At 41.9% G+C, this 13,720-nt stretch overlaps 1 protein-coding gene across 3 annotated transcripts in view; it reads left to right on the forward strand.

Annotated features, from left to right (window-relative positions):
• The first annotated feature begins 2,097 nt into the window (after window positions 1-2,097).
• LOC126354013 (uncharacterized) overlaps window positions 2,098-13,720 on the forward strand; it is a 114,208-nt gene continuing 102,585 nt past the window's right edge. For 2 of the 3 annotated variants that reach the window (XM_050003330.1, XM_050003329.1), the window contains exon 1: window positions 2,111-2,191. In XM_050003330.1, coding sequence (XP_049859287.1) covers window positions 2,146-2,191 — 46 coding nt within the window. In that variant the 5' untranslated portion in view covers window positions 2,111-2,145. Of the gene's footprint in view, window positions 2,192-13,720 lie in introns of all 3 variants that reach the window. The other variant, XM_050003331.1, reaches the window with a different exon arrangement.

A 13,720-nucleotide genomic window follows, 5' to 3' on the forward strand; every position in this document is an offset into this window, starting at 1 on the left:
CCTGGCCACAATGCTAACGTGGAGAGACCATTGCCACTAATGAATGCTCACTGGCCTGAAGAAAAAGAAGTTAAATTTGGCACCAATTAGGGCTATTCTAGACATCCAATACAATACTGTAAATTTCAGTTGTTCTGAATTCTATACGCTAATCTCCAGTAACAAAATGTGGAAATACGTTGACTCTCTGTACAGTCATCACAAAAGCGCAATTGGAATAATAAAATACAAACTTTGCTTTCAAACTACGCCAAATATATTTGTGTCACTTATTTCACCGATAGTGCGTTATATTTCATTGTTAATAGGCATTTGTCCCGGTTTTGTGGAAGGGAATTATGGTGACCCTGTGTACACAGAGAAGTCACATAGTTACAACATGCAGGAAGACCTACTAGTACAGAAAATCGATGTTTTGTGCAGGGATTGCATCTGATACAGAATAAAAAAATAATGCATAAATACGTTTCGCGGGCAGGTGCTCTACCATCTGAGCTACCGAAGCACAACTCACGCACGGTACTCACAGCTTTACTTCTGCCAGTATCTCGTCTCCTACCTTCCAAACTTTACAGAAGCTCTCCTGCGAACCTTGCAGAACTAGCACTCCTGAAAGAAAGGATATAGTGGAGACATGGCTTAGCCACAGCCTGGGGGATGTTTCCAGAATGAGATTTTCACTCTGCAGCGTAGTGTGCGCCGATATGAAACTTCCTGGCAGATTAAAACTGTGTGCCCGACCGAGATTAGAACTCGGGACTGTAAAGTTTGGAAGGTAGGAGGCGAGATACTGGCAGAAGTAAGGCATAAATAGGCGGAAAGACTCATTACTGTATGATTACGCGACTTAAGAACGATCATTGGAAACAGTTACATTTATTAAGTATTTGGAAGCTCCGTAATGAACGATTTAAAATGTAACAACCACATAAAATTAACCGCGAGAAAGGCAGACGTCACACTGACTATCAACAGTAGACTCCTCAGTAAGCGTAATTCACCCACGAAGCACGTAGCATACAAAACCCTCTTTCTACCCATGTTTGAGTGTTATCTTCAGCCTGGGACTCTTAGCTTGTAGTACTGACAGAGGAAATAGAAAATTTAGCAGCACGAAAGCGTCAGAGTTGATGTTCATCCAACTTCATGTGGTTGGCGCTACAAGAGGAACGTTGTGAGTGACGTTGTGGTTCATCATTAGAGTAAACCAGCATATTGTTTCCTCCTTCATGTATCTCGCAAAAAGAACATGAAAGTAAAATTAGGTAGATTTCAGCGCATACGAAAAGGTACCAAGAGATGATCGCTCCTCGCAGCCTTCGCGACTATGAACAGAAAAGTAAGGAAGTGAATATGCTACACCATGTATCCTCACCCACACACTCTAAGCTGGCTTAAGGATACTGATGTAGCAAACAAACAAGCAAATCCATACGAAAAATCCACCCGCGTGACGTACTTAAACTGTATTCTAAAATCTAAATCATGATTCGAAGACGGACATTTTGTCTTCCACTAATGTATTACCGCTTATCTTTCGTCAATAATCATTTCAAATCAACTTTACAACAGAGTAAGATGTAGTAATGCAAAAATCAGGTTCTCCGACATACTTCTACAATGATTCGTTCAGGATTTCGATATATACCCTGGAGGTTATCAAATGTTCAATAGCTTACAACTGTTTTTCATTCGGAGTCGCCGAAGAAAGCAATGTTAGTGTAATGACACATTATTCCTGAAGATAGACACTTGGAGAGGAGAATCCATTTTTTTGCAACGCCCAAAATATTTTTGCAAGACCATGCAGATTTGCAACATGTAGACAATCTTACACAAAAGCGATCGTGATAAAAAGGCGTGCAACAAATACTGAATATTACTGATCATGTACTTACCTATAATTGGTCTGTTATTTAAACTGGGTCTTACGCCATTGGCGTGGCTGACGAAAAACAGGGTTACGACGACAAATTGCACTTTCATTTCCCTTGTACAAATGACAAATCTAACAATAACGACACACACTTGACCATTTATCGTGGCACAGCATTTTAAATCCAAAGAAATCACCGTCGCGAAAGATCAGAGATTTTGAAAGAATGTATGCAAAGAGTTCAGACGTGAATCAACAACTACCACGGAATGAGAATTGAAGAAATTGGCATTCGGCGTATTTGGCTCCTGATATGTAAGTTACAACTATAGGAATTAACACAGCTCTATGAAACGTTTCGTAGGTGTTTATGTATCGTTGACATTGTTGCTTTACGTTTACGCCATTCCAGTCACGTTTGTTTTTTTATTAAGCCTTCCGCACTATGTACGCAAATTAAGTTCTGCTCATATACTTTCAGTACCTTAGCTGACAATCCATATTTTATTTTAGCTACACATTCGTAACGCGGTTTAGGTAAGAAAAATCTGTAGCGAGGTGTACAATGACCGTATCCGTAGTAACAAACCAACGAAGAAAGGGTATTTTGTAGGTTGATACACTGACTACGGCAGCACAACACTTGAATTGAGTTTTCTATATCGTCTCCTTACATTTACTGTTTTAAGCAAGGAGATATAAAGTTTCGTTTCCCGAGTGCAAACACGGTAAAAGTGACCATTTCGGCCTTCTAATGTATCGCATCTGCTCGTTGCCAACTTTCGAGATCAAACCATAGTGATGCCAGTAACTATATAGTAGCCACTGTTGAATACAATGTCTCTGCGTTGTGTTCGATCTCTTACAAGGCATGTACCCGAGATCTAACGGCTAAAACCGAATAAAAATATTTTTTAATACGGAGATGGGTCGTACTACTAAGAACCAAGGTGATTTATCTGTAAAACTGTGCATTTCTGTGCAAATGAGGTTTGAACGTTAGGAATTTAGAACGAGGGGCGCACAAGCCACTGTAGAAGCAGTGCAGTGTAACAGACAACAAGGGCCAGAATTTCACAAGAGTCATAAACGAGGCACTATTTGGCAAAGAGCTAAACATTTGCTCGAGACAATATGTATTATATATGCAGTATTTACACAGTCGTATTACAGTACTGCAGTAGTCCACGGTCAAAAGCCAAGGTGTTCACCTAATCCAAGCCTTTGCCATGAGCTGTTCCACTCCGCTGAGTTTTAATCACTTCATTGCAACTTCACATTTGTACTTCGATTACGAGTAAGGGAAGAACATACGGCTATACAGCAACTTTTACACGGTCCAGTCACATTAATGACCAGTTGTCAAAAGCCTAGACATCCTGCTTTTGCAGCGCGGACGTGGAGGAACAGAGTCAGAGAGGTTCTGGAAGCTACAGACAGGGATTTAGAACTATGCCAACTCCAGTGCCGCAATCAGGTGCTCTAGGTTTGGCAGTTGAGAATCCATGTGAGGTCCTACAGCCCGCATCTCGTGGTCGCGCGGTAGCGTTCTCGCTTCCCAAGCCCGGGTTCCCAGGTACGATTCCCGGCGGGGTCAGGGATTTTCTCTGCCTCGTGATGGCTGGGTGTTGTGTGATGTCCTTAGGTTAGTTAGGTTTAAGTAGTTCTAAGTTCTAGGGGACTGATGACCATAGATGTTAAGTTCCATAGTGCTCAGAGCCATTTGAACCATTTGGGGTCCTACAGATTCTCAACTGGGTTTAAATCCGGGGTGTTTGGTAGCCAGGGGAGTACGGCCAACTCATTCCGTTGCCCTTCTAATCACTCACGTACAATGCGAGCTGTGTGACACGCATTGTTCCGCTGACAGCTTCCATCGTGCCGACTTTCGAAAGGCGTTCGACTCAGTTCCGCACTGTCGCTTGCTCCAAAAAGTGCGCGCTTACGGTCTATGCGATGACATACGTCAGTCGTTCCCGACAGGTGGTCCGCGAGCTATGCCAGAGGGGTCCCCAAGATGCTATTAGAATAAAGACATATATTAAATATATTTCGTATGATAAGATTTTTTTGTTTTCGCCGCTTCCTGCATGAGCAGAGCTTTAGCGAACGCTATCTTCTGCGTCTAGCGTCTTCCTAGAGCCAACTAACATTAGCACACACTAGCGCAAAACTAGCAACAGATTGAGGCAAATAGTTCTGCTGTATGTTTTAGACTGCGCGCGCTGCCTCTTTGCAGCTGACAACTGACAGTCACTTTACACAGAAACTCGCATTTCAGACGACAATCGGCCATTATTGTTTTAAGGAGTTTGTTATACTACACACCCAGATTTGAAGGCAAAGATTTTGAGCATAATCAAAAATTTAACAATAACAATGATGGATAAATTGAAAAAATTTTAAACTCAATATTTTTTCAATAATGAATATGCGAATGTTATTTTTAAGTACCAAAAAGAGAAAACCTATAAAAAGACTCTTAATTTGGCTTTTTAGGTACTTGATACTGTGATATGACAAGGTACCAATCATGCTCGATGAGGGGGTCCTCAAGAAAATTTTGTTGGGAATCCCTCACATATGCGGTTGGATAGAAAGTTTTGAACGGGGTGACTTCAAAAGCAACAAGCAACTTTAGGTGTGCCCCAGGGCAGCGTAATGGGTCCGCTGCTTTTTACGATTTACATAAACGATCTGGTTGATGCAATTGTGAGCGACATTAGACTGTTTGCCGATGATGCTGTAGTCTACAGGAAAGTAGAAAATACGTGGTGTAATGACTGGCAATTATCTCTCAATATTAGTAAGTGTAGCCTACTGTGTATAACAAGGCGAAAATCCCGATTAATGTACGAGTACAAAATAAACGCCCAGTCTTTGGAAGCGGTAACATCCGTCAAGTATCTGGGTGTGACTATTCGAGTGATCTCAAATGGAATGATCACATTACACAAGTAACGATTAAGGCAAACTCTAGATTGCGGTTTATTGGTAGAATCCTGAAGTGATGCAGTCCTTCAACAAAGGAGATAGCTTACAACACGTTAGTTCATCCATTCTTAGAGTATTGTTCGTCTGTATGGGACCCTTACCAGTTGGGTCTGATTCAAGAGATTGAGGACGTCCAAAGATGAGTGGCAAGATTCGTGGCTGGTTCATTTAGCCATAGCGAGAGCGTAACAAATCTCGTAGAAAGTTTGAAGTGGGGCACACTTCCAGATAAGACGGCGCGCTAAACGGAAGGGGCTCCTCAGTAAATTCCGAAATCCGATCTTCACCTAGGATGTAGAGCATATATTATTACCACCAACTTTCAAATCGCGCGATGATCACCATTCAAAGATAAGGGAAATTAGAGGTCGTACTGGGGCGTTCAGACAGTCGTTCTTCCCTCGCGCTATCCACGAGTGGAACAGTGGGGGGGGGGGGGGGGGGTGAGAGTGGAGGAATATGACTTTGGCGCGAATTGTGCCCTCCGCCACACACCGCTTGGTGGCTAGCGGAGTATACATGTAGATGTAGAGGAGAAATCAAATTGCGTGTAGGAGTAGATATTATCCCCAAGAATAGATGCATACTTATGTTGATCCATTGTGTCTTCCAGAATGACGAGATCATCCGGGGAATTCGACGAAAACGATCCCCAGATCGTAAATGTTGCAGGGCGTTTCCTTTCAAACGTTTCACGCCGCACACGCCAACGGCCCTCTGCCCGATGGAGCATAACGGGCGATTCATCTGAAAAGGTCACTTGTCGCCCTCCGTGGACGACCAGTTGGGGTATTGGCGTGTAGTTCCAACCTTCGTCGCCGACGAACAGCAGTCAGCATGGGTGCATATACTAGGCGCTTGCTGCGGAGGCCCATACGAGTACACAGCAACGTTTGCTGAACGGTCGTTGACGAGACACTGCTGGTAGCCCCTTGGTTCATCTGGACGGTCTGCTGCTCGACAGTTGCACGTCCCTTCGCCCAAACAAATCTCCGCAGCCGTCGTTCATTCCTGTCATCTATGGTCGATGGCTATATGCAGGATACAGAAGTGATGACTTAGTGTGGTGTAGTATATAATTGTGTGTTTACTACAACGAAATGGCAAGATGGTACAATCGTTTGTGGTGATTACGCTTGGTTGGACATGTTTCACGTCAAGAAATTCAAGCTTTCCTAGACAGTAGGCGAGCATTGTAATTAACGAAGTATCTGTGGCTATATTTTCCATATTTCGTGATCTGTAGACCACTTTTGCAGTGTTTAACCGTCAGTGCAATATGACAGCTGTATGTTTTTCGATCTGTACAAAATAGTTTTGCCCTGAAAATCTCGTAATTTGTCCATCTGTAGAAAGTGGCGGACGGCGCTGCCACACCACCAGTAGCAGTTTGGTGGGTAAATTCAGTAAGAACCAATCAGAATGCTCCATTCACACGAAGTTCCATGACGTCAGAGTGTCATAAGACAGCCTTTGTGGCGGGCGTTTGAGTCTCTTCAGACTGGTGCGAACAAGACAGCCTGGCGGGGTGGTGGAGGGGAAGCGAGAAGGGGGGGCAAAGGGACAGGCGAAGTGTGGTGGGCGGCCGGTGTGGCGATTCAGTCTGGAACCGCGAGACCGCTACGGTCGCAGGTTCGAATCCTGCCTCGGGCATGGATGTATGTGATGTCCTTAGGTTAGTTTGGTTTAAGTAGTTCTAAGTTCTAGGGGACTGTTGACCACAGATGTTAAGTCCCATAGTGCTCAGAGCCATTTGAACCATTTTTTTTTGAAGTGTGGTGGGGGAATGGGCCATGTGTCGGCTAGGGAAAACCCATGACCTCATCAGTGCGTAGGATGCACTTGGGCTCCCCACCCAGGAGGACCAGAGTTTGAGTCCCAGTGAAACCACCCAGAGATTTCCAGGCCGCCATCTTGGATTACGTTTTGGAATGGGGAGGGGTGAGGACGGCGGGGATGGGGGGTTTGGCAATAATGTAGGACCTGGCCAGAATATTAGTCAGCTCCGTAGGGGGGGCATGGGAAGGGGGAGGGTGGGGCAAGGTGGAAGAAGGGTTAATATAATTGAATAATTAATTAGTTTGATATCAATATGACTGTGACATGTTACAACCAGGAGTACAGCCATGAGCAGGGGTATGGGGGTAAATTTCGCAATAATGCTTTGGCCGATCAGTGTCTTGCATAAGGTAGAATTTCTCTCCAGTTTCTCTTAGCAAGCACGGAAAATAACAACCAAAAGATGATAATTTCAACGCCAAGCTAGGTATTTTCCTCGAGACCCTTCAAAAAATTCCAGAACACAACGGTCAGTCTTCAAAGAACTATAACTAATACAATATTTAACAACGTATTTTTGGTCTATAACATAATTCCCAGCTATGTAATGATGACTGCAGCACAACACACAAAAAGTAAAGCTGAAATGATATGGATAAAGCAGGAAATCCGATATATGTATTTCAAAAAACAAGCACTGAATAGTGCATCACCTAACAACCATATAAAATATCCATCTTTTTTATGAAATAATGCACAGGGATATAAAAAATGCAAATGCTTTAATAGAAAACAAACGAAAACTGAATAAAAAACGCACGAAAATGCTAATCACCAAAAGTGCTAAATCACACAGAGGGTAAACCGTTACAGCATCAATATCCTAAACACATTTTTCACAAACGAGTGCTTAATCGAAAAGACACAAATTTATCTGAACATGAAAGCAGCTTGCTTGAAAATGGTCCCAAACATAACATAAATGCAATGGCGTCCCACAAAACAATAGAGAACAGCATAACATAAACCCAACGTATCATAATACAACATAAAAGATTGAACACAACTGAATGCTGTATTAACTTTAATAATACATCTACAACAGTACTATGTGCAACGTTTGTCATACAAATATGAGTAGAAAGTTAAAATTTGTTTTGAAAATCGCTCGTCTTTGATAAAGTCTTTTTTTTGCGCTGGATACTCAGATACAATCTTAAGCTCGTACTGCTTCTTTCTCTCATTTATTGCAAATAATTGAATGTAATCCTACTTGAGTTTGACGCCTCTTTCTGCCGAATTATGCACAACGTTCAGTTCAGTGACACGCTTTAGTGTGTTGACGATATGTGAATTCTTTTATTTTCTGTATTTTTTACGACAAAAATCACATAGATATTTCACAGTGCTCATTTGGTTGTGTCGTAAAAATATAGAAAAATAAAAGGTCTTAACCAGGCAGTCACTTAATTACTTTGGACAGTCCAACATTTTATCCAAAATCTTCAGATGTTTAACCAGGCTTGGCATAAATGACAAATTCCTTAAGACAGGTCGTTTGCAGTGGCACGGAAATGATAATTCCTGCTTGAACTGATTTAATATTTTCACTTGCCTCACAGTTCACTGTATTGGCCACTTTCACTTTTTATTCAGTAGACAAATTAGTATCAAAAAATGCGAAGATGGCGGATGCAGGAGAAAGGTACCATAAATGATTCCAAAGCTGTTGCAAAGTCACACATTGTTTGGAAAAAAAAGCTACGTTGATAGTAATCGCGTTGTAATCATTATCATGTGTCAAAAATGTCATTATGTTTATGCACAAAACCTTCGCACTGATGGCGGTTTGTATTGTTCGTTTTTGTTGTGGCTGGAATATGGCTGCATTACCAAACGAACTGTTAGCAGTGGAACTAAGTCCAAGGAGATAAAAGATTCCTTTGTGAATAGAACAAAATGGAAAATAAAATATAGTGAAGTTCTTGAGAAATCTGTGGTCGAAACATGTAATAGACAGCCACTGAGTTTCCCAACGAAAGTAAGCCGAATCTGTAACAATCTTGCCAAACAGCGGAAATGAATGTACACTGCCAGAAAAAAAGTTAGTACACCTAGAAAGACGATATCGACTTTGATCCTATGACGGCAGATGCTACGTGAAGGGATATCAGATGCACTGATAATGGTTTCAACGTCGTCCGCCAACAGATAGCCTAGTGGCGTAGCTACCAGAGCGCCATCAGTGTCTACCCTTTACTAGAGAATGCTCATGCCCAGAGTGGTGCACATGTGTGAAACAAGCAGGCGACAATGCCACGGAGACGGAGTCGTACTTCCTACAGCCAACTGAGCGAGTCTGAAAGGGGTCAAACCTTGGTGTTCCGAGTGGCGGGAAGGTCCTTTCGGAGAATTGCCACACATGTTGGACGTGCTGCGTCAACTGCGGAACGATGCCAGTATCAGCGGTCACACGAACATTCTCACACCTGTAGATCACGTTTCGGACACCCACGTAGCACAGATACCTGCCAAGATCGTCGTATTGTAAGGATGGCAGTGGCACATCGTACAGCTACCGTAGCACGGATAAGAGAGCTCTTGACCCCAGCTGGGTTGTTGCGAACCAGTTATTAGAAGCAGGACTAGGGGGCACGCACACCTCTAGCCCGTCTTCCATGGTTCTACTGGTGCCACGAGAGGATCACATGAAAGATGGACTGCTGCGCTGTAATCTTTAGCGATGAAAACAGATTTTGCTTGCACGCAAGTGATGGTCGTTTGTGCTGGTGAGTGCTGTCTCGTAGAGTGCTCTCATCCAAGACACATGGGTCCCACCCTAACCTTATGGTCTAGGGTGCAATAAGCTACAACTCACGTTCACCTTTGGTGTTTCTAGAGGGGGACGCCAACCGGCGCTCAGTATGTAGAGAATGTTGTTAATCCTATTGTCTTGCTGTTAGAGCAGCATGTTAGAGCAGCAGCAAGGTGATGTGTTTTTCAAAAATGTTCAAATGTGTGTGAAATCTTATGGGACTTAACTGCCAAGGCCATCAGTCCCTAAGCTTATACACTACTTAACCTAAATTATCCTAAGGACAAACACACACACCCATGCCCGAGGGAGGACTCGAACCTCCGCCGGAATCAACCGCACAGTCCATGACTGCAGCGCCTTAGACCGCTCAGCTAAACCCGTGCGGCAAATGTGTTTTTCCAACAGAATAATGCTCGCTACACGCTGTCTGTAAAACTCGACATGCTCTGAAAGAAGTACAGCAACTTCCATGGCCAGCATGATTTCTGGATTTGTCTCCAATCAAGCACATGTGGGATGAGATAGGACGTGATGTGACTCATGTGATTTGTCAACCAACAACTCTTACAGAACTATGTTAACAGGTCGAGCAGGTGTGGCGTAACGTATCCCCGGACAGTATTCGCCATCTGTACAAGCGACTGGATGCGAGAGTCGTCCATGGAGATTACACAACATAGTAATATGAATGTTTCAGCATGCATCTCAGAATCGCTTATGCTATTGATCCGTAAATGTAATCACGTCATGTACTCCGTATGCACTGTTGCAGCAATAAATCGTGACTGAATTGGAAACATCTAAAAGGGTGTACTTTATTCCGGTAGTGTATGGGTGCCTACGGTAAAGTGTTTCGGCAAGGGAGGTCCGGTCATGCAACAATATTGTGAGATAAAGAGCGTTATTTCTTTCTGAAAATAAATAAACTAGCTTCTGCGAGTAACTTTCGTATGGTACTCAAAGTGCACGCTTTTACAGTCTTCTTAAGAACCATAAGTGCAAAACGTCTGCAAGAAAATTAGAAATTATTCAAAGAATATATCCCATTTAATTATTTTGTCTTGAATCCAGAAAGTCGCTGCAAAGTTTCTGCATGCAAGAGTGCAATTCGTGTTGGAGTTTTATTTTGGATCTTATTTACAACATGGAGTGCATCGTGTAATAGAGTTATAGAGCTAGAGTCATGGGAAAGAATATTTAATCGCTATATCATCGCATGACATGTCATTTGTCCATTTTATGTACAAGAGATTTGAAAAGTTACAATAGACGATCACTGATTTAAATAATTACTCACGCTGCCACTTGAACATAAGCGAGTAAAATGCTAGTTGAGTTTTTTAATGCTGTCTCAAAATAAGAATTCCATAAAACCTTAGTGTTTACTAAAAAACTAAAATTTAATAAAACTCGTTTCTTTTCAGGAAATTACATTCTGTTGGGGCGGACCCCGAGCTATTGATTTCTGTAGAAGGGAACACACCTGCGAAGGTCTATTACAAAATCGGCACTTTCGGAACTGTGATTACAACAAGCGGCAAAATGACAACTATGACCGGCGAGGTGAAAAATAAGTTCCGTTGACAAATTCTAGCAACACTCCATTTGCCCCTACAGCTCCACTATTAAATGGGGTGGTATGCTATGTTACCAATATTAGCCACAGGCACCAGCCCTGTCTCCCTCCCAGAAATATCAGTTTTAGCTTCGATTCGTAAAATGCTTTAACGACTGCTGTTGTCGCTTCACAGTTTTTGCACATTAATTGCTGCAGCCAAATTAAATGGCCTCGAGAGGCTATCCGAAGTGACTGCTCACGACAAAGTTCTTGAATTCCCCTTTACACGAAAACAAATGCAAGTGAAAGATGATCAGTTGCAAGTAGGCTGTTTAGGTTTTTATATTGGTAACGCCACGTAGCGCTCTGTATGAAAACCACTGACTGTGCTGTGTGCTGTTTGAGGCTGGTTGGCATTGTTGCAATATTTACAGCTGGCAGTAGTGGCGCTCACTGTATTGCAGTAGTTCGAGTAACGAAGATTTTTGTGAGGTAAGTAATTAGTGAAAGGTATAGGTTAATGTTAGTCAGGGCCATTCTTTTGTAGGGATTATTGAAAGTCAGATTGCGCTGCGCTAAAAAAATATTGTGTGCCAGTTTAGTGTTGAATATGTAAAGAGCGAAATGTCTGAGTACTTTCAATTTTTCTCAGCTGTTTGAAAATCAAATAATGTAAGAGATTTATCAGCACAGTAATTCAATAATTTTTCTGAGGGGACGTTTCACAGTGTGCGAGAATTCTCTCGTGTAAGCGGTAAGTGAACGCGAACTGCATTCGGTGGTGTTCGGTTCAGACTCGCCAGTGCTCGTTCGTGTTCCAGTGGTTGTCGGTCGTTCAGCGAACCATCAAAGCAAGTTCGCGTCTACTCCGCTACGGCGCTAGTTGTACAGAAAGCTCTCCTCTGCTATCTTGTCTTCTGTTGTTGGCTCGAGTTGCGTTAATGATGCTGTGGTCTGGAGAGAATGCTATATTTGACAAATGCCAAAGGAAAATAAATATGTCTGGTAGAAAGTTCTCGGAGCACTCAAAGGTCCTAGGGGTGGGGTGTGGGGGTGAGGAAGACGAAAAATTCATTAGATGCTGGCATCAGGCGGGAACAGAATGAATAAGCACAAGCTTTTTAGTTATTTTTATAATAAAAGAAAAAAGAACAATGTATTTTCTTGAAAGTAAACAACTGCGAATATGTATCTATTATGCTGAATAAAATTAAAACTATACGAAAGACCTGACCGTTCTCGTTGTTTACGTTCATGGTACATCGCCACTGAAAGACTGGCTACAGCGCAGTTTGGAGTAGTGTCCACGGCAGGGCTTCCGGATGCGTCTCTTTTTGCTGTAGAGCGTTAGTACGTTGTGATGAGGAAAACGGTTCAACACTGGACCGCCTCCCGATTTGAAGTGGAGCTAAAGAGAAGCTACTTCACTATTGTTTTAAAGTTTGTCATTTGTTATTGTTTCAAGAGTTGCAGCCTCCAAATTAGCCTTGTTGAGAAGAAAAAATGAAAATTTCAGGTGGAGATTATCTGTTGAATGATTTTCTTACGATTTTTCGTAATGGCCTAACTCAGCATCAGTGTCTTCGTTCAATGTACAACAACCGTACGCCCACTTCACTCTTTGTAAATATAGCGTTCTCTTATCGTCTTTTATTACAAAAACCTGTCCCCAAAATGTTGATATGATTTAGTCTGTCCATCGTAAAGCCTTCGTACTCGACCATAGAAACAATAATATTTGCACTTTGAACAATTTTTTGGAGTAAACTGAAGCCTCGTACTAATGCTAACCGTGTATGTACCTGACAGAACGTTAATCAGACTATCGTACCTATTCCCAGCATTTAGTGGACAAATTAGAGAAATAATGTATACACTTAACTTCTTACTAATATTTTCCACTAAAGCACAGTGTCAGCATTTACCATTGAATCAGGAAGAAAGCCTTTAGAACTTCCCCCCCCCCCCCCCCTCCCCCTGAAAATCGATAATTCTACTCTCTTTTACCGGTTGCCACATCTTGAAGGGACGAATTTTGCAAGTACGTCTGTTCGTTAAACGTAGAACAGTTGATGAATTTATGTTTTAAAAAATGGAATTATTGCTTTCTGTACAGTTTGAAACTAACAAGAGCCTAAATGATTTCATTTTCAAACATTACACTACAAACTTTGCAAAGCAAAAATGAAGTTAGTGATTGTCATTAGACTGATGTTAGTTTAGTCTTCAGACTTCTACCAAATGATTTTAAACAAACGAAGTTTAAGCAAGTACTATTACAAAGCGACCCATCGCAATTGTGCATCTACACTTTTTTACTTTAATAAACCACACAACCCTTGCATCCACTGTTGGTACTTTCCCTTAGAGTAATTTTTAGGTAGAATTTAAGCACAGTAGTAGAAAGTACTTGAAATAAAATAGTAACACTTGTCAGAATTGACTGTCAATATATTAAGTCAAAAGCACTTTTATAACATATTTTATTAACAGAAATCTAGCTTCCTGTACACGAATAACATAATGAAATAAACTTCCTGTAGCTGGAGTTGTCAGCAGCACTGCAGTTGAAAATGAGGTCCAAATTACTTCTGCGGGTTCTCCATGTCTCTTATTAATTAGATAGATGAAGGACACCATAACGTCTACCTTTGAGAAGCATTCTTAGAAGTAATATGGAGTGATGCTTGCAACT

The sequence above is a fragment of the Schistocerca gregaria genome, chromosome 3, assembly GCF_023897955.1.
Source record: "Schistocerca gregaria isolate iqSchGreg1 chromosome 3, iqSchGreg1.2, whole genome shotgun sequence".
NCBI lineage: Eukaryota > Metazoa > Arthropoda > Insecta > Orthoptera > Acrididae > Schistocerca > Schistocerca gregaria.